The following is a 25,428-nucleotide window of genomic DNA, read 5'->3' on the forward strand; positions in this document are numbered from 1 at the left end:
ACCCAAGAATAATGCTTTCTTTGCTCTTGGGTCTAACTTAGATTCTTTTACATGATAATATGCAGTGGAACCAAATACATGCAAAGAATCATAATCAGTAGCAGATTTACCAGTCCACATCTCCATAGGAGTTTTTCCATTTATTGCAGCTGATGGCAAACGGTTAATTAGATGGCACGCATATGTAACTGCCTCAGCCCAAAATTCTTTGCCCAATCCAGCATTGGACAACATACATCGAACTTTCTCCAGTATAGTTCGATTCATTCGTTCTGCCACCCCATTTTGCTGTGGTGTATCCCGAACAGTGAAGTGTCGCACAATGCCCTCATCTTGACATACTTGTAGAAATGGATCGTTTTTGTACTCAGTACCATTATCTGATCGAAGTCGTTTGACCTTTCGACCAGTCTGAGTCTCCACCATCTTCTTCCATTTTAGAAATGCATCCAAAACTTCACTTTTTCTTTTCATTAGATACACCCATACTTTTCTTGAATAATCATCAACAAAAGTAACAAAATAGTGCATACCTCCCAAAGAAGCTACTTTGGTAGGTCCCCACACATCACTGTGAACGTAGTCCAGAATTCCTTTCGTATTGTGAATTGCTGGACCAAATTTTACCCTCTTCTGCTTGCCCAGAACACAATGTTCACAGAATTCCATTTTGCAAGAATTTGCACCTTTCAATAAGCCTTGCTTCACCAATGTCTGCAAAGCTTTTTCACCAGCATGTCCCAATCGCATATGCCATAATCTGGTAGCCTCTGAATCTACATCTTTTGTAGAAACTGTTGATGTTGATCCAATAACTGTACTTCCATTTAAAAAATACAAGTTATTTCTTCTTGTGCCTTTCATCACCGTCAGTTGCCCAGCTACTACTTTTAGTAATCCATCTCTCAAAGTGATTGTGAGCCCTTTAGATTCTAGGGCACCTAATGAGATGAGATTTTTCTTCAGGCTAGGTACGTAGCGAACATCTGTCAAGACTTGGATTGAGCCGTCGTGATTCTTCAATTAGACTGTACCCACTCCCATTGTCTTACAAGCACTATCATTGCCCATAAGAACAATTCCACCTTCTAGCTCTTTAAGACTAGAAAACCAGTCCTTATTAGGACACATATGGTAAGTACATCCTGAATCCAAAATCCACTCATCCGTTTGACATGCCATTGCCATGCCAACCAAGCTAAAGTCTGACTCCTCATCATGCTCCGCTACACATGCATTAGAAATAGCCTTGCCCTTTTGTAGCTTAGGACAATTCTTTTTCCAATGCCCTTTTTCACGGCAAAAGGCACATTCATCTTTGGCGGGTCTCCTTTTGGACTTTTCCCTTATACCAGATTTGCTGCTGTGTGAACGACCTCTTACTGTTAAGACTTCTGCGGTTGTATCTCTGTGATCTCTTTTATCTTTCTTTCGAGTCTCAGATCTATACAACGCACTACAGACTGCATCAAATGTGATCGTGTCCTTCCCATGAAGCAATGTGGTGGTAAGATGATCATATTCATCAGGAAGGGAATTCAACAACAATAATGCCTTGTCTTCATCTTCAAATTTCTCATCCAAATTTAGCAAGTCTGCTAAAATTTTATTGAATGAGTTCACATGGTCATTCATCGACATACCGGGTGCATACGTGAATCGATAAAGTTTCTTTTTCATATAAAGCCTATTTTCAAGACTTTTCGTTAGAAACTTTTCTTCCAGTGTATCCCATAACTTCTTCGTTGATGTCTCCCTCATGACAGAGTACTTCTGCTCTTTGGCCAAACATAGGCGGATTGTACCACACGCCTGTCTATTGATCTTGGCCCACTCCTTGTCATCCATCTTGTCAGGTTTTTCTTCAAGGGCTATATCTAGCTCTTGCTGACTTAAGACATCCAGGATCTCACATTGCCACATACCAAAATTATTGGTACCGTCAAATTTCTCTACTTCAAATTTTGCATTTGTCACAGTAGTCCTTGCTGATGACGATGCTACTGCCATTTTTCTCCTCAATCCCAACTACTGTATACGTGAACAGTACCGTATACGTGAATAGTACCGTATACGTGAATAGTACCATATACGTGAATAGTACCGTAAACGGTCGTATTCCCCAAGTACGAACCTGGCTCTGGTGCCAATTGTTGCGCGGAAGCGTGTGAAAGAGTAAAATTATTGTACTGAAAAATCACACTAAGTTCAATTCCCAGGAAAGAGAGGTGGATCACGAGGATCGCTTACATACCAGATCTTTCCTAGCCAGAATATCCCTCTATCGTAATTTAATAGCACAATAAATCACTACAATGACACTTGCAAAATATGCAGAACAAAAAATAAAGAACACTAGAATTTTAACGAGGTTCAGCAAATTTTGCCTACGTCCTCGGGCACTACCAAATATATTTCACTCCAAAAATACAAGTGAAAGTTTACAAATAGGGAGAGAGAACAATTGCCTTAAGTAGAGAATGGCAAGTGTGGGATGAAGAAAGTAAGAAATGGTTAGGCCTATTTATAGTTGAGGTTTAAGGATCAACTTGTAATGTCCCTATACAATTAGGGACCAAAATTGCAATTATCCCATGCCAACTTTTAACCCAACTTGCCAACCAATCTTACTTTCTACTTTCGGTGCCCACCCTTTTTGACTTTTCAAACAATGTGGGTGGGTTCCAATACACATAAAGTTTCTCCTAATTTTATCAATTTTTTTAATTACTGTCAGCGGGGCCTGAAATAAGGACATGAAGTAAATAGGCAGAGACAATAACACTGCATTAATAAAAAATATCCTAGCCGCCCACGACATAGTTCTACATTTCCATCCCAACAATTTCTTTTTAAATCTCTCAACCACAACCTCCTAAGTAGCAACTCTCATCGGATCAGCTCCTAATGGGATACCCAGATAACAAAAAGGCAACACCCCTATCTTACATTTACAAATAGTTGCCATACGATAAAGAAATTCCTCATTCACACCAAACCCCACAATACACGATTTTTTGAAGTTTATACTCAATCCCGAAAAAATCTCAAAACAATGAAAAATGAATTTCATATTTTCTGCCACCTTTTCCTCTACCTTTAAAAACAAAATTGAGTTGCAATTTGGTTAAAGAATGAAAACTAAGTTAAACTTTTAATAACAGTGCAAATAGATGGATATTTACAATCTAACGATGAGCTGATTTCATAAAGTTATAATGTGGTTTAAGTCCTTATACTCTTCATACATTTGAAATTTCACCCTTTTATTTTTACTATTTTAGGTTTAAACATGTAGTTTTAATTTTTAATATCGTTAAAAGTTTTCTATTATTCAAATTTATCGTAATGTAATTTAAGAAAAAAATCTTTAAAAAATAAAAAATTAAATTAAAAAAATTAAATTTTAAATTTACAAAAAATATAAAAACTTAATAAATTACCTTAGTTGTTTGGGATTGACACTAACACACCATAAATGAATAAATTATAACCCTTGAGGACAAACATTAAGACACAATCATGTCCTTGCAAAGAAGAAAAGAATTAAGACAAAACTAATAAGCCAAATGAAATGAAATTAATGTGACATGGTGATGTGAGCTTGACTGTTGAGAACAATAAATGAATAAATAGTTTTCTGGTCATGGTAAAGGCAGACATGTGACTTCTCTCTTATACTCATCCATGAAACAGTAGTGTCCCTTACACTGTATATATACAACACAATGCATTATTTGTGACATAGAAAACTTTTAAGGGAAAACTCTTTAGTACCTGTATTGATCGAAAAAACAAAGTACAGTGTGAATTTTAGACTCTTTTTTTTTTCTAATGAAACATCAGTTTCAAAACATGTACAGTTTCGTCCTTACCAGACTCACAAGCATTCATTTGTTGGTTTGTCTTCTGTTATATGATTGAAATAGTTGATGATTTAATAATTGAATTAATAAGAAGGTTGGTTCTCCATTCAATCGATTCAACCAGTTCAATCAATTATATATTTAGAAATGTAATGATCTTCGAAGCTGTTTTTTTTTTTAAATATTTGATTTCATCTAGAGATGTGCATGGGCTGAGCTACGTAGCCCGGCCTAGCCTGGCCCGAAGGCCCGCTCTAAATGTGGGAGGGTTTGGACAAAAATATAGGCCCAAAAAATGGGCTTGGGAAAAAAATAAGGCCCGTTTAAAAAATAGGCCGGGCCTCGGGTAAGGCATTTTTGGCCCGGGCCCGGCCGATTCACTAAATGAAAAAAATTACTTTTTAATATTATTTTATTATTATTTTCTCCCTATTTTGCTACTATTTTACTATTATGTTGCTGCTATTTTGTTGTTATTATTTGGATATTATATAAAACTTATTTTATTGTTAAATTTTTTTTTATTGTTTTAAAGACATTTGCTAATTTTGTTGTTATTTTAGAGACATTTTCTTGTTAAATTGTATATATTTTAGTGTTATTTAAGTATACATATTTTTTAAAATTTATTTTCAATTTGTTGAGAAATATTTATTTTGATTTTTTAGTATTTTTGATGTTTTATATATATTTTAAAATAATATAAAAATTAATATGGGAGGGTCGGGTTGGGCTCGGGTTTTAACATTTTTATTTGGGCCAGGCTTGGGCAAAATTTTAGGCCCATTTTTCGGGGCCTAGACGGGCCTGGGCCTAGCAAACGGGCCTAAATTTTTAGTTAGGCCTGGCCCGGCCATGCACACCTCTAATTTCATCTTATTCGAGTAGATAAGATAAATGATAGTCTTTGTTAAAATTTAATCTCTAAAATTATTCTTACTAAAATGTAACTTAAATATACTTTTTGGTAGTTAAGTTTGTTTTATACTTGGCCAGAGTCCATGCAAGATATTTAGACCAATTTTTTAAGTCTGAGTATAGCCCGACTCGAAAAATGAGCTTAGTTTTTTACCCCAGTCCGATCCAATATATTTAAGAAAGGTAAATATTAACTTGCCCATGTTTTATTTTTTAGATTAGTTTTTATTTATTTATTTTAAAATATAATACACTAAAATGCACTAAAAAACACTAAAATAAAGTTTTTTTAACATATTAAAAATTCATTAAAAACATATTAAATTAAAAAACACTACCATAAATATAATAAATATTTTATTGTATTAAATATAATTTTCAAAATTATATATTTTCGGTTGGGTTATTTAGTTGTGTAAGTTTTATTTTTAAGTTTTGAGTAATGAGTTTAATTATTATTAGGTTAGTGATTTAATATAAATATCAATATATATAATTATTATTTCACATATATAATTAATATATATTTTTTATAACATAATATAATCAAGTTGGGCTTGGCTTGGGCCAAAAAGTATTGTCCAAGACTTGGCCCATATAGAAAACGAACCTTAAATTTTATCCAAACCTATTTTTCGAGTATCGTATTTTATCCCAACCCTCTCATTTTTCGAGTGGCCTTGAATAGATGACTCGATCCATGAGCAAATCTAGTTTGCTTCAATGTCCAGATTGGTATATAAGATTTCTTTTAAGTTAGTATCTAAGTTTGGCTTCCGTTACACATTTTAGTCCATTTTAGTAACTCCATGAAAGTTAGATGGTGTGGACTGGAACAATCTATTTTTGACCTGTGTTACAGATGCCACATCATTAGCTTATGTGTTTGTGATAATACTCTAAAATGACATACTTTTATGTGTTAATTATATATATATTTTGAGTACGGTCCTACTAATTTGGGCTGTTTATGGTTTTTTTATCTTGTAGGGACTAAATTGAAGGCAAAAAGAAATTTGAGGGAAAAAGCTTGAATTTAAAGATAAAACGGGTTGACATGTGAAATAGCGAAGAAGTGCAGAAAATACAAAGTGTGGAAGACTTGGGGCAAAAATTCAAAGAAGAGATTTATGAACCTAAGATTTTATTTAAATTTGAATTTTATTTTTAGGATAATTGTTAGGATTATTATGATATTGTTTAATTTTAATTTCAAATTATATCTTTTAAACATTATAATTTAGAGTTTAAATAGGAACAAACTAGATTTTTTATGTACTATAAATAGGAGATGGAGTGACATGAATATTCACTCATCATTTCTTTAAAAAAACTCTTTAGAGGCTGTTAGTCTTTTTTTTGCCCAAAAAGCATGAGCAACTAAACTTATCTAGTCGAATGTTATCAAGATTCTTCAAAAAGAATTCATAAGGCTTAGATCCCATGATCTAGTGTAAGACGATCCCATAAAAGTGAAGGTTAGAGTCAGGTTCCTCTAAACCGTAAGGCTAAAACTTAAGTGGAGCTAGTGGTCGTAGGCGTCCTCTTCCACTATAACTGGCTAAAACTTAAGAGTCTATAATTGAACCAAAGGAGGATCGAGATAATCGGAGGTTGGAATCCCTCAATTGGAAAATCCCTTTTTCTCAATTTTGCTTCATATCACAATTTCAACTCATCCACATTTTTAATTTTGTTTTATTTTATTTTTTTCCCAAGTTAGCTGTTTTTCTTGGGCACGACTGTGCCTGAGATTTCAAGAAATAAAGAGCTGTGGTGATCCAATCCTTGAGGATTTGACCCTACTTCCTTATACTATTTCTTTTCATTATTCAAGGATAAGATATTTTTTTATGCTTCCAACGAAACACCATTTTGCCATGTATAACAACCTGCTTGATCCACATCATCCAATTTCAATATAGTTACAAAAAACGGATTAAAATAGGTGATAAAAACCAACCTTAAGTACCAATTTAAACATTGAAACTATAAATTAAGGTACCAAAAAATATATTTATTTTTAAATTTACAACATGATTAAAATTAAAGCTTTATTATTAAATTGGCCCCTTAATTATAGCACTTAAAGTTTTTTAAGTCAAAAGTCACAAATAAACCATTATGTCTTATTTTATTAAAGAAAGTATACATCTAATAAAAAATGTGTTAGGTGTTACGATTTTATTGATTGATATATTTTTTAAAAAAAGTAAATAAGAACAAAATTGATAGTTTAAGTGAAATCGAAAAAAAAAAATATTTCAGAGATAAAATTTACTAATAAAGCCAATAATTAACACCAAAATTTTATTGAAAAATGAAAACAGAATCAAAGTGCTAATAACACCTTACAACACCTCTTCTGCATCTCCTTTTTTTTTTGGCCTAAACTAAAAAATATTTGGTACCCTTCAATCAATATCCCAAATCAAATCATGAGACCCTCATGTTTTCATCTTACATTGCCTTGACATGAATATATACATGCATGCATGCATACATATACATATATTCAAAAAGGGTTTTCATGTATGTTCAAAAGGGTCAACAAAATTGTATGGCAGTGCAACAATTTTTTTTCCCTTACATATCTTTATGTACTTGCAAGAAAAGGGTATCTTTTAAGAAGAACAACAAGCTCCTTTAGTTCCACTGTCCGACATATTGTTAACATTAATAGTTGTCCCTTGAGGAACACTAGAAGCTGCTTGTTGTGCTGCCAATGCCTTTTTGCTTATAATTTGATAAATATCCAACAAAATTGTCTGAAATGCTTTCTCGATGTTGATTGCTTCTAATGCTGATGTCTCGAGGAATGCAAGCCCTTCTCTTTCAGCTAAGCCTTGAGCATCTTCTTGTGAGACAGCTCGGAGATGGTTTAAATCGGATTTGTTACCGGCCATCATGATGACGATATTCGAATCGGCATGGTCTCTTAGTTCACGTAACCATCTTAGGACATTGTCGAAGGTTTGCCTTTTGGTTATGTCGTAAACTAGAAGTGCCCCAACAGCACCTCTATAGTAAGCACTTGTAATGGCTCGGTACCGTTCTTGGCCTGCTGTGTCCCATATTTGTGCCTTAACTGTCTTCCCTTCTACCTGATATGAAAGAAACAGTTCCTAAACATAACTAGAAAATGTACTAATGAAAAATTCCAAGGTTGTTCGAACTCTTTATTTTTCTTAATCGAAATTACTTGATTCCAATTGCGTCCAACTATACCTGTTTTTTGACTTTAGTATTTCTACTAGAATAGTTAAACACTATTAACTAGTTAGACTAACTTATGACATTATAAATATAGAGGAATCAAATTATATCATATTAAAATATAATGACTAAATATTGAATTTAAGCATAAATAAATCCAATCATTCCCATATTTGGATACCTGTCAAATTCGAATCTTATACTGGAGATCGAATAACATAGGTTCAAACCACTTGATTCACAAACTTTGTGTCTAAATAAACAACAATTTTCAGCAACAATCAATGGAACAATATGCAGCAAAATCGAATATTTAGATAGATAGATAGATATAAAGGCAACCTGAAGAGTTCTTGTTGCAAATTCAACACCGATGGTAGATTTGGATTCCAAGCAAAACTCGTTTCTTGTAAATCTTGAAAGAATGTTAGATTTTCCGACGCCTGAATCTCCGATCAATACAATTTTAAATAGATAATCGTATTCATGATCCACTTTATATGCCATTTACAATTTAATCACCTTTTAAAAATTGATAGATTCAACAGAAAGAAAAGATAAAAAAGAAAAATTAATGAAAAACCCAAACTCGTTTGATTAACAATTATTACACAAAAATCAACAAATTTGGAGATTTTGTTTTAGTGAAGAAAGGCGTTGCTTTCCATAGCCAAAGAGAGAAAACAGAATTAACGTACAAAAAGCCACTTAAAACGGTCTTTCAATGGGATCAAAATTAACTATAGCTAAATTCAGTCACTTTTTAAATAAAATTTAATATTGAAGTCATATAATTTGTTGGTCTTCTTGGACCGTCTTCATCACTAATCATATTCTTCATTTGGACCAATAATTTCTAATTCAGAAAGTAATAGATAATGTACCATTAATATTAGGGTGAGTGTTTGATCAAGTCGTGTCGAATTGAGTAAAAAAATTTGAGTTAGTAGAACGAATTCTATTTCAGCAATCAAACTCAATTTGAACTTTTTTGAATAGAATCAAGTCAAAAAAATTTCGAATGAAGTCGAGTCCAGTTAACGAATCTTATTATTTATACTCAATGTTGCGTTTACGAAATACAAGATTATTTAACTATATAAACAATATAATGATTTTACCTTTTAACTATATAAATATTTATTAAAACAATATAGTTTTGTCTTTTAACTTAATAGTTTTGACTTTTAACTTTAGAAAAGGTAAACATTTATCAAAAGGACGTAATTTTATCTTTTTTTATTTGGATTTTCGTACAACTCGAATTTTGTAATTTATATTCGAGTTAAATAAAAAAATTAATTTTTTATTCGAGTTGATCCAAATAACTCGATTAATTATTAAATTAGTAAATTTTTAAGTAAAATTTTGACCTTTTTCAATTCTAAATACCCCAATTTAAATCAAAATCGAAACATCCCAATTTAAGCTGATTAAATCCAAATTCAACACCAATAGTAGATTTTGATTCCAAGCCCTAACCCTAAAAATAATCAAACATCCTATAAAAATAATCAAACATAAATCTAACATTGCTAAAAAAGCCCTAAAAATCTTTAAAAAAATAAAATAAAAAATAAAAACCCAATATTCAACAAAACTCCGGTGGTGGTGGCATGCCAAACTCATAATCCAAAAGGTACTCATCAACAGAGAAATCAAAATCCGGGTTGACACCAGAAAACTGCTGCAGCGGTGGCCGCAGCTCCAACCACTGTGGCCGAAATTGCAACGGCAACGGTGGCAAATTAAAACCAGCATTGGCCATGGACTGAAATTGATTACCAAGAGGAAACATTGAAGTCACTGGAGCAGCAGCAGCAGCATTTGTTACAAAATCACCAAAATTTGGAACCTGTTGCTGGAACCCTCCTCCAAGTGTTGAATTATTATCAAAGATATAATAATTACTGTTTTCACCGAAAAGAGGCATTGGATAGCCTTGTTCAGGTATCCGATTAGTGTCTTGTTCGAAATTCATGTTAAACGATTCAACGTCAAGCTGTTCATATTGATGATAAGCAGGTGATGCAACCATATTAATGGATTCACTAACAGCAGCAGCCATTTTGTTAGGTACAATTGCAGCTATATCAGCTTCAACTTTCTCTTGGCATTCAAGGCCGTTCCCTTCTTGTGTGGTTCTATGTTTTTGCTTTGCTTCCCTTGAGTTTTGATATAATTTGCACAAGACCCAATTATCGAGCTGAAAGAAAACAAAAAAAAAAATCGAAAATAAGTACTAAATTCGAATATACAATAAAAAAATTTCACATATTTGAAAGATGGTACCTTCATGTCTTCCTTGCCATGTCTTACTCTAACAGGAGCATGGCTTGATACATATTCATGCATAATCCAATTGGTTTTAGACCCTTTCGGTGGTTTCCCTTCGTGAAAGACTAAAGTCTTTTTAGATCCGATCTTCTTTCCATTAAGAAGGACCTGCTTATCGACTCCGGTAGCTTTCCAGTATCCGTCACCGGCTTTCCTCGCCGGCCTTGATCCATTTGTGTATTTCCGTTCTCGTGGGGTAAAATAATACCATTCTTTTTCGACTTCATTCGACGATACCTTATTGTTCATGGCTATTTAATCAAAACGAAAATAAAATAATCAATAAAAAAAATTAAAGAGAAAACTGATGTTTAACAATTTCAGAAAAAAATAAAGAAAAAAGAATCAAAACCTGTAAGAGTTTCAGGATCATGACTGTAGAAATTGACCTCTCTTATTTTATTGGGCGGCAATGGAAGACCCGAAAATTTTCGTCTTAAGTAATAATCCATAAGCTCCTGGTCGGTTGGTTTGAATCTATAACCAGCCGGGAGCATTCTGAAATATTCTTCATCATCTTCTTCTTTCAGCCTCTTCAACATTGAATTCTCCATAATTTGATTACCTGAGATTGTGTCGGGCTTATAGAGATGTAAAATTATATTATATTAGAAATTTGAGTTGAGATAGATTTTGTATTCTTAATCTTATAATTTGTATTTTTAATTAATTATTAATAACCGAAGCACTTAATTTTTTAATATTTAATTGAGAAAAAATAATTATCTTAAATATATCAATTTATAAAATAATATTAGATAAGAAATTAGATTCCAGAGAGAATTTGTATTCTTAATCTCATCTTATGAAAGAATAAAAATTAAATTAAAATTTTGTAAATAATATTAATTTTTTTTAATTTTCATAATAATTTTATGAATTATCAGAGGGTTCAATGACCAATCTCGCAATTATTAAAAAATCCTAAAAAATTAAAATTGGATAGATAATCTAATCAATTCGATTGGTTTAACTAGTTTAATTTAATAAATCAATAAAATATTAAAAACATAAAAAATCGATTTGAATCTAATAAATTACACTCAAGGTCACTAAACTATTCGAATGTTTTGGTCAATCAACTTTAAAAAGTTACAAGATGGTCATTGAGCCATTCGACTGTTTTCATTTAGGGGGCATTTGGTTCTCCGAATATAATATTATGACATGTAATCTTATATTCCAAAATGAGATTATGGTGTTTGGATTTCAATATTCCAACCATCTGGTAATCTCACATTATGGTCATATCATAATATATGGTATAATCTCATTATGGCATCTTTCTTAAGTAATCCTAAATTACGAGTGAAATTTGAATTTTAGAACTAAATTACACTTAATTTTTAGATCAATAATAAGGAAGTTTGTAAATTCAATGCTTTAGTTTTATTCAATTTTTATTAAAATTTTACGCAAAATTCAAATGGGATTTTTAACACCTCAAACCTAACCTAAATGTTATGGCATATTCTAGAGAGATTACAATAGTTCGTTAAAGAAATTTTAATTTAATCAAATTTAGTGTGTGTTTCGAAAGTATAAAATTTGACAATATTCTCACAAATGTTTAGAAAAACATAAGTCCGGAAAACACTTGCTTTAAACTTAGAATTTGAATTCAAAACCGTGTGTTTTGAAAGTATCTATTTTGGCAAATTATTTCCAATTTTAAGGAAAACATTCGTTAAAAATTGTTTATTTATTTACAAAAAAACGCTTGAGTGGTTACTTTATTTTGCAACGGAAAATTTTCAGAGTTTTGATTTGAAACAGAATTCTAATTTGGTAAATCATATGATTTTATAGTTTCTTTTTATAAACACCAAAAAACCGACAGATAAAACAAAAACCAAAACCAAGTCCAAAAACAGCCTTACAGTCCAAAAAGTCTAGAAAAGTTAAAAATGTTGGTGTGTTGTTGAAAGCACAAAAAATAACCTATTCTTATGAAATAACGAAAATAATAGCATAAGGGAAGTAGGGTCAAATCCTCAGGGACTAGATTGCTACAACTTCTTGTTCCTCAAAATGTTGGGCATAGTCGTGCCCAAGAAAAATGGCGTACTTGGGAAAAAAAACAGAATTAAAAAATATGGAGGAGTTGAAATTGTATAAATTGAAATTGAAATTGTAAAAAGAAACAAAATTGAGGAAAAAGATTATTCGATTTAAGGGATTCCAGCCTCCGGTTATCTCGATCCTCCTTGGGTTCAATCTTGGGTTAAATCCTAGGCTTTTAGGTGATCTTTGTGATATCCTGAATTACGGCCTAATCGGAATAGTGGTTTCGAGACCACAAATTCGAGATAGAAATAATTATTTTATAATTATTTTGAGATCTATGATATGATTGCATGATTGTGTGAAAGTTTCGTGAAGAAATTCTATGCATAAAGTGCTTACTTTGAAATTTTGGACTAAATTGAATAAGTTGCAAAACTTACATTCTAGAAGTTTCTAGTATGAAATTGCTTTGGAATATTAATTAAGAGGCCTTAAATAGCAATTTTACCAATTTTTAAGTTTTTGGACAAAAATTGGACATGGATGGAATTTTTGAAAGTTTAGTAAGGGCATTTTGGTCATTTGGATTTTAATGAAATAAAATGGGAAAAATAACACAAAAATGATCATATTCTCCATAAGTTGCTGCCAATTTTTTTCTCCACCATAGCTAGGGTTTCAACACTTTTAAGCCTTGATTGTAAGTGATTTCTATGCCCGTTTTTAATGTTCTTTACATTTTTGAAATCCTCGTAGCTCGGTTTACCTATTTCTACCAATATTTTGAGCTAGGGTTTATATTTAGAATTTTACCCATGGATGATATGCATGAATTTTGGTGTTTTATGGTAGAATATGAAGCTTGAGATTGTGTTAAACAACTTTTGCTAAGTGATTTTACGTAAAAATGACTAAAATGACATAATCGGTAAAAATACCTAATGTTCATAAGTACATGTTAGAGTGTGAATTTGATGTTGCTATAGAAGGGAAAAATGATCAGCATGTCATAAAACATAAGAAAATAGGATGAGGTTTAATTTACGAGCCTTGGGGCAAAAGTGTAAATATGTGAAAGTTTAGGGGCAAAATGGTAATTTTACCAAAGTTCATATTAAGGGCTGTTTTGATGAATGTGTGTATTAAATAAATTAATTTGGTATTATAGATCAAGAGAAAAGATATTCGAGTTGAGATCGGGGGAAAAATAAAGTTTACGAGGAATAGGCTCAACTATTCTCATGTTGTATCGAGGTAAGTTCATATGTAAATATTGTAATATAACCGTTATTTTAAATCATTTAATTCTATTTATATGATATTATGATTGTTATTATGCAATTCTATGCTTTGTGGTCATTGTTGGGCAACATGCAAAAATTTTATGAATTATGTGAAAAATATGAAAGACTACCGAAGTATCGTCATTGGTATTCCAAGGAGAATGGTAAAGGAGTACGAACGAGGAAAATCCTGTTGAACCTTAGGAATAGATTAGGATATTTAGGCATCCGAGCTCGTTGAGTTGAGTTCGAATTAACTTATGGATGCGAACGCCCAAGCTCGTTGAGTTGAGTCCGAGTTCGCTTATGGGCGGGTTACATGGTAGGTTGGCTACATATGCGGCACTTATGTGCAAACTTTCCAAGTATCCGAGTTATATTCCATGTGTTCAATGGGTAAAATTCTAGTGAAATGGAAGAATACTCAAGATGCAAGTGACGTATTGGTAAGTGTTGTGGAATGGGCACTTTGGACAGGTATGTACTTAACCCTCGGGTTCAGACTTGATACGACAACAATAATGTAGTAAGACGATGAATGATGAATAGAAATGTGATATATGTTTTGGTGATATTATGCTAATGTTGGTTGGTATAATTGCTTTGTTAACTTACTTGTTATTTGCATGTGAACTTACTAAACATTTATGCTTACTCCCTCCCTTCCATTCCTTGTAGTTTTGACAAGCCGACTTGGAGATTAGGACGGTCGGAGGCACGCTCACACTATCAACGGACCATCTCGGTATAGTGGCTTGCATATTTTGAGAATATGGCATGTATAACATTATAATTCTTTTGTGTATATAATCTTATGATATGGTGAATGAGTGATGTGGAAATGCTTGTTGATGATTAGCTATTGGAATGGCTAATCAAAATTTATATTTAGTGTTATGTATGATTAATGTATTACCTACTCCATGGAAAACCATAAAATGGTGAAATTGGCTATAAAACAGTGTCATACAGCAGCAGTGATGTGAATTTGAAAAATTACTAAAAATAGTAGAAATAGAATTAGATGATGAATAAAATATTTAATTGAAGCTTAATGAATATATTTTCATGTGGAAGAAACAAAATAGGTAAAAAAGTTGTATTTTATGAGATATTTACGTTTTGGTGAAACAGGGTCAGAGCGATTTCTGGATCCCCTTTTCTAAATTTATAAATTCACCATAAATTTTGTAAAAATAATTAGGACTCAAATTTTATATGTATGGATTCCTTATTGAGTATATTTTTAATAGAAACAAACATCATAGTCATTTGATCTCTTTATAGGAAGAAATTTGATTCGAAGTGAACAGGGGTCAGAGTAGCCAAACCCTGAAACAGGGGAGACTTTAACTAATAAATTGTACTAATTGGCCTAACCAAAAATTCTAGAAAAAAATTAGTAAGTAGATATCTGAGTCTAGTTTTAAGAAAAATTTACAAAATTGGATTTTGAGTTATGTAACTCGAGATATGATTTTTTTAGCGAATGTGACATAGATGGATAGTTTACTACGAGAATTGTTTGAACTTGTTTAAATGCTAAAATAAGTTTAGTCATGTCTCATGCTCGACTCCGGCGACAGTCTTGGGTAAGGGGGCGTTACAATATTCTCATTACAGAATAAGCCAATTATAGTGGAAGAGGACGCCTAGACCACAAGCTCCACTTAGATTTTAGCCTTACAATTTAGAGGAACTTGACTCTAGCCAACCGTCACTTTTGCGAGACCATCTTACACTAGATCATCATTTTTCAATGGAGAATGCCACACCATTTCGGCTCTTGGGTTCGACAATCTCTGACGCAGTAAGTTAACGAACCTACTGTGCAACCTTCCCAAAATATACAAAGCTATCGTTTCTTGCACAAGATGAAAAGATCACTTTTAGAAGGACATGGATGGAAGCGTCAGTCCCGTAATATAGAGAAACGATGAATACTCGTTGAGAAGGCTAAGTGCGGGTTTTAAGCCTCATGAACCTTTTTTGGGGAATCTTGATAACCTTTGGCTAGATGAGTTTAGTGGCTCATGCTTTTCGGGAAAAAGAACACAAGTTTAATAGAATGGACTTTTATTGGAAAATAAAATAAAAGGAACAAAAAAGGCTAGAGCCTTGGAGGAAGGAGTTTTTTTTTTCAGAAAAGATTAGTGAATATTTATGTCACTACATCATCTATTTATAGTATATAGAAAACCTAGTTTGTTCCTATTTAAATTCTAAAAGATAAATAAAAGATATAATTTGAAATTAAATCTAAACAATATCATAATAATCCTAAGAATAATCCTAAAAAAAAAAAATTCAAATTTAAATAAAGTCTTAGGTTCATAAATTCTTTCTTTGAATTTTTGCCCCAAGTCTTTCACAATTTGTATTTTCGGCACCATGCTCTCTATTTCGCATGCTAACCCGTTTCATCTTTAAATTCAGACTTTTTGCCCCCAAATTTTCTTTTGCCTTCAATTTAGTCTTTACAAGATAAAAAAACAATAAAAAACCCAAATTAGTAAGATCATACTCAAAATATATATGTCCTTAACACATAAAAGTATGTCATTTTAGAGTATTATCAAACGTAGACCATTTTATTAAAATAACTTAGAAACAATCCAAGCTCTCGCATGCCATCCAATCTTAAACTAAATGATTACTTGAAAAGTCAGAGATAAAACAAAGGGGTGAGCTATAAAGCTCAATGTATAACTAAAATCAAACAAAGAATACACATACCAAAATATACAAATCAGAGTATCAAGAGAATTTCATAACGATCAATTAAGCTAAACTGAGAATGCATGATTATGTCAATGAGGTATTTTTCAGAAAAAACATAATGTAGAATTTTCAGAAAAACTTTGTAACAGCCTTAACCCGTATCAGTCACCGGAACAGGGTTACGTAGCATTACCAGAGCTTACGGAATAAATAAAGACATTTCATATCATTTTAACATACATGTCAGAAAATAATCGTAAAGTCCCTTATTAGGGCCCTCGAGCCCAAAACATACATTAGGAACGAGTGGGGACCAAATCGGAAACTCATAGATTTTTTTTCAAAATTTCAAAAATTTTCCTAGGTACAAGGGTCACACGCTTGTGTGGTTAGGCCGTGTGAAAAATACTGAGCATTTTGTTATGAATTTTTAAGATGCAGAGGATACACGGCCAGAACACACGCTCATGCGCTAGGTCGTGTGTCACACATGGCTGAGACAGACACCTGTGTCTCTGCTCGTGTGGACAGAATAAGGTATTTCCAAACCTTATTTCTCACCCATTTGATCATCCACCTATACAAACATTTTAACACATCCAAATGCCAATCTAAAACATTTAAATCATGCCAAACTCAAGTCTCATACATACCATATCGCTTCATAAATCTATGTTTGTAAATTTATCTACTTGACCATATTTACTTAGTATCATACTAATATTCATAAACCAAATTAAACACTTATATCAAACATGAAATTAACTCATATGTTAATATACCAAAACGCATTCATCACAAGCCATTCCAATAGCCATTTACAACCAAAATATTTGTATCTAACATTGGCTAACCAAAACCTATACATGCCATTATATCTATAATTAGTATCATATTTGTACCGAAATATGCTGGTGGATAGTGTGAGTAATCTTTGCCAAGCGTCCAATCCAACTAGCTTTCGTATTACTATAAAACAAATGAAAATAAAATAGAGTAAGCATATTATGCTTAGTAAGTCCATATAATAGGAAATTAACTTACCATTCATTTGTATATTAAGTAAACATACACATGCATTCCAAACAATTTGACCATATCCTAAGCACATAATCTCATCAAATGTGTTAGTTAATCATTTCATGTAAATATCAATACCAAAGATGAGCTCATTAAATACCAAGTTCCATGCATTTCATGTATTTTTCATATATTGATTTCATTTTGATTTTCGTTTATCTTCATGTCAGAATTTCACCTGTTGAATCATTTGAAATCTCGAGGGATTCGAGGGTAGTACATATAAAGTGTACAAATCAGGAATTCATCAATTCATATCCGGTAGTACTCATTAGAGCACTAAATCAGAAATCTCTCTCTCAAGCACTATAACGGGAAGCTCGTTGAGCTATGTAACGTGAAGCTTTTTCAGGCTTAATAACGGGAAGCTCACAAAGAGCCTATATCAGGTAGTTTTAGAGAGCATTTTAATAAAAAGCACCGGATAGCCATATAGTGGGAAGTTCAAGCGAGCACTAACGGGAAATTCCAGAGAGCCTTTAACGGGAGGTTCACAAAGAACCTATAAGCATAACGCTCATAAGAGCGCGGGTGTGTCTACAACATATGCAGATCACAACCAGTCGGGATGCTCTGAAAAGCATTTAACGAGAAGCTTGGAAGAACACTATAACAAGATGCTTGAGAGGGCTTGTAATGGGACGCTCTTTCGAGCTACGGTATGTCCGCAACATATGCAGGAACATTACCATTTCGGGAAACAGAACCCTGTATCCAATCGAGTTTCATTTAATTAAACGAGACTTTAACATTTATCAGGTATTTTTGGATATATTATTAAATTTCACATACATGGCCAATACACAATTCACATACAAATCATTCAACTCAATTCAAACATATAATTGCACAATTAAGTTACACGAACTTACCTCGACTAGTTGTTCATGACTTGTAATTTACTAATCTAATACTTTTTCTTTACCATGATCTACTTCCGTACTTAGTCTATCCGAATCTAAACGAGTAAATTTAGCTCAATTTAATACAATTTACATTCATTTCTATCCAATTCACATTTTAGGAAAAGTTACCATTTTACCCCTATACTTTTAATTATTTACGATTTCATCCCTAGGCTTGGAAAATGAAATTCATACAATTTATTCCTTATTCAAAGCCTAAATAATTTCACATATATCAATAGAAGCCCATAAATTCCATGAAATTTCAAATTTTCACATAAATTCAACAACTTTACAAATTAATCCCTAAACCATGATTTCATCCAAAATTCCTTAATAAAATACCTTTAAATACCCATTAACATCTCAATTTAATCAATTAATAACTAAAATCATATGAAATTATCAATGGTATCTTCCAAAACCTTCAAAAAAATAAAAAACTTATGAAATAGTAAGTTGGACCTCATTGTAAAAGTCCCAAAAACATAATAATTTCAAGGAAAAAGCAAGAATTAAACATACATGAAACTAAAATATGAAAAAAAAGCTTAAACCCTCTTCCATGGCTGTTTTTCAGCTGAAAATGGTGATGATTTCTCTAGAAATTCTAATTTCCCCTTTATTTCATCTAATTTTGGCAAAATTTACAATTTTGCCCTTATTTCTCCAAATTCCAGATCTTTTTTTTCATGCTATGCCGCCTCAGCCTATTATTTAGGCACAATTGCTTCTCAAGTCCTTTCTTATTTAATTATTAAGCTATTTACTCACTTTAGCAAGTTTTGCACCTCTTTCAACTTAGTCCTTTTTAATTAATTGACCACCGAAACGTTAAAATTTTCTAACTAAATTTTAATACTATCTTAATGATGCTCTAAAAATATTTATAAAAGTATTTATGACTCGGTTTAGAACACCGAGGTCTCAATATCTCTTTTTCTTAATTTCTTGACCTAATAAATCTTTATAAAACACAAATTACTAATTCAAAAATCTCTTAAAAATTTCATTTGACTTTTAAATATTAAATAATGAAATTCACGATATTTATTACCGGTTTTGGTGGCCTTGAACCACTATTTCTGAAAAATCGGGCTATTACAAACTTCCTACTCAACTCCGCTACACACCAAAATAGAGGTCCCCAGAACTCGTCCAACCAAATCAAACTAATAGATAATCATGGACAATGCCACCAGAGTTGCAATTAAACTACTAGATAAAATATATCTAGTCAAGCAAGTATATTGCAGTCAAGATGCCAAAATAGATGTGTGTGGTGATCCTCATTTAGACGGGAACATATAACCAAAATCAATTAATTCAGAACAAAATTGATTCCAACCAACAAAACTTCACACCTCTTCCAACAGTTAGAAACCTTACCGGAACTTCATAATATACCCGACCACAATCTTCTCTTTTTAGAACCTCATGGTGAATTTGCTAAATTCATTATTGTATTTGTTGTGAGGAGATGTTTGATTCGGATTGTTTGTTGGAACATTGTTGTAATTCTTTTGTTCTTGAAAGAGTTGGTGGTTCCAACGTCTTACTTGAATTATGTTACTCGATTGAGCCAAAAAAAAAATAAATTATGTTGTCTCATTTAACTTGAATGGTGATTTTCACCTTTGATAAATTTAAAAATCTTTGATAAATTATATGTTTAAAAAATCCATCAAACTAAATTCCAAGGAATAGACAATCTATTTAGAAATCTTTTACTTTATTTTAAAATTATATGTTTAAAAAATCAGCTAAAATCTTATCTTTCATGTTCGTTTTAGGATTTATATTTGGGGTTCGTAATTGTCCTTTTTAATCATGTTTTTTCTAGAGTTCAAACTTGCATTATCTCCTTAAAAGTGTTATGTGTCTTACCACTGTACCCAACGATTATTAATAGTTAGCTGGAATGTCAACTCGTAATTGAAAATAATGAAAATTTGTTTAAAGTTAAAATCAATAAATTATGAAAATTATGACAATCAGTATGTTGTCCGATTCCCGATCAGGTGAAACCATGTCTTGAGACACATTATTCGAATTTAATAGATTGAGGTTGAATCTGAATCCGGCTCTATTTTTTACCCCGAGAAATTTCGAGACATGTTAAATGAAGTCGATTATCGTCTAGAATGTATGTACATGAATATGAATGAAGGTTAATTTGGAATATAAGAAAATTATTTGTTAAACTTTATGAATTTGCATTGAGTTATCTGAGTTGTTCTTGCAATGTAGTTAGACGTCTCTCATTTGAATTCAGTGATTGAGTCGGGTGTGGGGTGTCCGATCAATCCAATCCGATTCATACTACAGTGGCCTATACTTTTATTTTTATCACCACTATTCATGAAACACATTTGTATTTGAATCAGATAAAGAAACATTTAACTCTTAAATTTGGTAATTTTTGTCACCTTGGTATTAATTTTTTTCAAGATCATATGGATATTTGATACTAAAAATGAGTAGTTATGCATATATTGATACTCAAATTGACAAGGGGTTCTTGAAGTCGCAACCTCGTTCAACAGTGAATGGCGTCGTGATGTCTAATCGTTAATATATTATACCAACAACAATAGCTTAGGTTAAAGAAAGCTGCTTCGTTATATTTTAAAATATTCAGAATAATATTTACTGTTTTTTAATTTAATTAAAATGATATTTATGAGAATTGTTTTAAAGATTAACTACGGGAATTTTATAAAATTAAAATAAAAATAATCACTTATCCTTTAACATTAATTATCCTAATTTAAATTCCATATTATCTAATAACTTTTTTTTATCAATAATTAATTAAAAATATGAAAAGATTAGGACTTCGAAATATATCTCAATTCTAATTTATCTAATATTATTTTATTAAACAAATATTTTTAAATTAAATATTAAAAAATTAATAAGTCGGTTAAACTTAACCCTAAGTCTACATAAAGTCAAGACAACAAAATATTTCAGATAAAAAATTGCACTTGTTTTTTGGAGCTGTAAGCACATTCTTCAATGTCAGATAATCAAGTTTTCATGGATCCATTAATGTTGAAGGAAGAAAAAGGCGAAGCTTTCCTTAGATCAATTCCTCCTGGTTATAGATTCAAACCGAGGGATGACGAGATTATTAATTTTTACTTGAGACCCAAAATCTTTGGTTTGCCATTGCCACCCAACAGAATCAAAGAGGTTTTTCTCTACAACTATGATCCCCAAACTCTTACAGGTACCCAGTTTTTCTTTTCTTGGCTTTTTCTTTTGTTTTCTTTAAGCTTTTCCATGATTTTGGTGGTGTTGTTTTGTCTTGGTTATTTTTATCAATAGCGATGAGCAACAATGCACTCTCAAATGGGGTTGGAAACGAATATTATTTCTTCACGCCAAGAGATCGAAAATACGCAAATGGTTCGAGGCCGGCGAGGAATGCCGGTAACGGGTATTGGAAGGCTACCGGAGCTGATAAGTTGATCTGTCGTAAAGGAAAGAAGATTGGATTGAAGAAGAGTTTAGTCTTTTACCAAGGAAAACCACCAAAAGGTGTTAAAACAAATTGGCTCATGCATGAATACGTATTAACCGATGCTCCGATTAGGAAAAGACTCGGCAATGAAGACATGCGGGTACGATCCTTCAAATATTATCTTATCGTGTATTCCTATTCGAATTCGTCACTTATTTTTCTTTTGTTTTTTCAGCTTGATGATTGGGTGTTGTGTAGAGTATATAAGAACCTTAGGGAAAAAAGGCTAAAACATGAAACCTTACAAGAAGGTCATCAAGAGGAAGCTCAAGCGGAAGCTGATTCAAGTGCAATTGTAGCTTACGATGGAGCCCAAATGGTTCAACAAGAAGGTCATCAAGTGGAAAGTGAAGCTGAAGCTGATACAAGTGAAATTCTACCATACAACGGAACTCAAATGGTTGAAAATGGGATTGCATTTGCACCTCTTTATGAACCCATAAATACTAGTTCCCAAATGCTTGAACATGGGATTGCATTTGCACCTCTTTATGAACCCATAAATACTAGTTCCCAAATGCTTGAAAATGGGATTGCATTTGCACCTCTTTATGAACCCATTGATTATGGTGTTTTTGAACCAGCACTATTCATGCAGCAGCACTTTTCTAGTGATTTAGATCTTGATCAGTTCAATCAAGATCCTCACACTGGGTTGCCACCACCATTTTAAGTTGTTTCCAAATTAGGTATATTGTTTACTTTAGACTTCAATTACAAATTAGGAATGATAATGTTGATGTTGTAATTGAATGTAGAATTTTTTGTTGATGTGTATGTATTTATTGTTATTTATTTGTGTTTATAATATTTTTTAGAATTCTTCATTATCTTTAAGTTTATTTGCCTCATCTTTGGTCAATTTAGCTGCAAATCCATTGAAACTCCAACGGTGGCTATGGAGCAAAACATCGGACGCAAGTTAATAGATTGCATAAATAATTCATAAACCCAAGTTAAAATCAACGAATCAGAAGTTAGTTTATTTGTTATGTCAGTAAATTATGAGTTAGTAATTTTCATAATCGAATCGGTTGATTTAAATCGGGTTAAATTGATTAATCAGAGAAATTAATCAATGTTAAGTTGATTTGGCTATGTCACTTTATATTATTTAAATTGATTTGTTCAATTATTTTATAAAATGATAGGTTAAGTTGAGTAAATTGAAAAAATTGACTCAACTGACCTTTTGCACGTCTATACCAACAACTACAGACTACATACTTCGCAATATTAAGCTAACATTGAAGACTAACAATTTCGAGATAGATAAGTACAAACCCTAAATATAATTTGTAAAATGGATATTAAGGATAGAAAAAAAATTGCTCAAGACATAATTTCTTTTCTTGAACGGTACCGATTACATACATACTAATTTCTTTTACCCATGGGAAGAATTATTAGAAATCGATCGATGATTAATCTCGAAACACATCAACTTTGATAGAGTTTCTTGTAATCAATGGTGGGGATTGATCAGCTTTGATAGAATTATTAGAAATCGATTGAAGGAACATATATCATTGGTGAAGAATGATGACGCTGTACATTTTCTTGTAATCAACATTTGTGGCAGAAAGATATATCATTGGTGAAGAATGAAAGGATCATAGAAATTGGTAAAAGCCGGCAATGGACAAACATTGTTCCATTGGCGAGCTTAACAAATGCTTGAAAGCTTCAAAAGTTAACGAATCCAATGGAGTTTATACCAATACCACACAAAAATCTTATATAAAGTCCCCTTTCCATGGCATTGTCTGTTGTTCCAATAGGGTCGGAAGCGTGTAAATTATTGTACTAAAAAATCACACAAAGTTCAATTCCCAGGGAAGAGAGGTGGATCACAAGGATCTCTTAAATACCAAGTCTTTCCTTAGTCAGAATATCCCTTTTATAGTAATTTAATAGCATAGTTAAATACTACAATTATACCCTCAAATATTGAAAGAAAAATAAGATAAGAAAGAACACAAGAGTTTTAATGAGGTTCGGTAAATTATACCTACGTCCTCAGGCACTAACACCAGATGATAACTTTACTATCTCCAAAATATTACAAACAAATAGAATTCCTTAAGAATTCTCAAATGGGAGAAGAGAGAAAACTAAGAGAGAAAGATTGGTTGGGATGAATTGAAATGAGAAATGAGAAGGCCTATTTATAGTTGAGGTTCAAGGACCAAACAATAAATAGCCCATTATCTCAAGGACCAAAAAAAAATTATCCCATGCCACTTTTCCAAAGTTGGTGGTTGTCATTATTGATTGTCTCCCATTAATGTTAATGGCAACCATTATTAATTGTCTTCCATTATTGTTAACAATCTCCACCTTGAAGATTTGATTAGGATAATCACATCTTCACACACTTCCTTCAACTCCCCAAATTCGATAAAGCTATCTTCTGTAGTGCCTCCAAATGCGCTCTCGAACGCCATACACCTGAAGGTGCTCAAATTCTCAGGATGTTAATCAAGTTCAAACAATGATTAAACTTGATTGTTGTTACCACCTTGGTCATCATATCTGCGGGATTATCTACTGTCGGAATCTTCTGAAGTAGAATTTTTCCTTTTTCAAAGACTTCCCGCACAAAGTGATATCTTATGTCGATATGCTTGGTTCTTGAATGATAGACTTGATTTTTCGCTAAATGAATAGCGCTCTGACTGTCACAATATAGACTAATGTGACTTTGAACAACTCCCAAGTCTTTCAACAATCCATTAAGCCAAATAGCCTCCTTAATAGCTTCTGTAACTGCCATATATTCTGCCTCTGTAGTAGACACAGCTACTGTAGACTGTAAGGCAGACTTCCAACTTACTGGGGCTTTAGCAAGAGTAAACAGATACCCCGTAGTTGAACGACGTTTATCTAAATCACCAGCAAAGTCGGAATCAACATATCCAACTACAAACTGACCAAGTGCTTCATCCTGCTCAAAAACTAAACCAACATCTACGGTTTTTCGAAGATACCGTAGTATCCATTTCACAACTTGCCAATGTCCTTTTCCAGGATCATGCATATACCTGCTCACAACTCCAACAGCTTGTGAAATGTCAGGCCGCGTACACACCATCGCATACATCAAACTCCCAACTGCATTAGCATATGGGACTTTTGCCATATATTCTCTTTCTTCTTTAGTCTTCGGAGATAATTGAGCACTGAGTTTCAAATGAGAAGCAAGTGGGGTACTTACATGTTTTGTGTTTTCATTTACACCAAAACATTGTAATACCTTTTTCAAATATTGCTTCTGATTCAAACAAAGCTTGCCTCTCTGTTTATCTCTACTTATCTCCATACCAAGAATCTTCTTGGCCTCACCTAGATCTTTCATCTCGAACTCTTGATTCAACTGAGCCTTCAGCTTATCTATCTCTTTTTGGCTCTTCGAAGCATTAACATATCATCAACATACAAGAGTAGATAAATGAAAGATCCGTCATGCAGCTTCTGCAAATATACACAATTGTCATATTTGCTTCTTGTGTACTTCTGCCTTTTCATAAAGCTATCAAATCGCTTGTACCACTGCCTCGGGGATT

At 32.4% G+C, this 25,428-nt stretch overlaps 3 protein-coding genes across 3 annotated transcripts; 1 reads left to right on the forward strand and 2 right to left on the reverse strand.

The window, feature by feature from the left end:
• Window positions 1–7,257: 7,257 nt before the first annotated feature.
• Window positions 7,258–8,654, reverse strand: LOC107936658 (ras-related protein Rab2BV). The gene is made up of 2 exons (XM_016869407.2): window positions 8,343–8,654; window positions 7,258–7,888 (listed from the first exon to the last, which is right to left on the reverse strand). Exons 1-2 carry the CDS (start codon window positions 8,505–8,507, stop codon window positions 7,409–7,411), a joined length of 645 nt encoding a protein of 214 aa, XP_016724896.1. The 5' UTR covers window positions 8,508–8,654; the 3' UTR covers window positions 7,258–7,408.
• A 743-nt stretch (window positions 8,655–9,397) lies between these two features.
• LOC107936644 (NAC domain-containing protein 2) lies at window positions 9,398–10,934 on the reverse strand. Its single transcript, XM_041078202.1, has 3 exons — window positions 10,690–10,934; window positions 10,293–10,588; window positions 9,398–10,206 (listed from the first exon to the last, which is right to left on the reverse strand). The coding sequence occupies exons 1-3, from the start codon at window positions 10,889–10,891 to the stop codon at window positions 9,592–9,594; spliced, it is 1,113 nt and encodes a 370-aa protein (XP_040934136.1). The 5' UTR covers window positions 10,892–10,934; the 3' UTR covers window positions 9,398–9,591.
• Window positions 10,935–21,303: 10,369 nt separating this feature from the next.
• LOC107936646 (NAC transcription factor 29) lies at window positions 21,304–22,639 on the forward strand. Its single transcript, XM_041078203.1, has 3 exons — window positions 21,304–21,568; window positions 21,667–21,962; window positions 22,038–22,639. The coding sequence occupies exons 1-3, from the start codon at window positions 21,355–21,357 to the stop codon at window positions 22,533–22,535; spliced, it is 1,008 nt and encodes a 335-aa protein (XP_040934137.1). The 5' UTR covers window positions 21,304–21,354; the 3' UTR covers window positions 22,536–22,639.
• The last annotated feature ends 2,789 nt before the right edge of the window (window positions 22,640–25,428 follow it).

The sequence above is a fragment of the Gossypium hirsutum genome, chromosome A10, assembly GCF_007990345.1.
Source record: "Gossypium hirsutum isolate 1008001.06 chromosome A10, Gossypium_hirsutum_v2.1, whole genome shotgun sequence".
Taxonomy (NCBI): domain Eukaryota; kingdom Viridiplantae; phylum Streptophyta; class Magnoliopsida; order Malvales; family Malvaceae; genus Gossypium; species Gossypium hirsutum.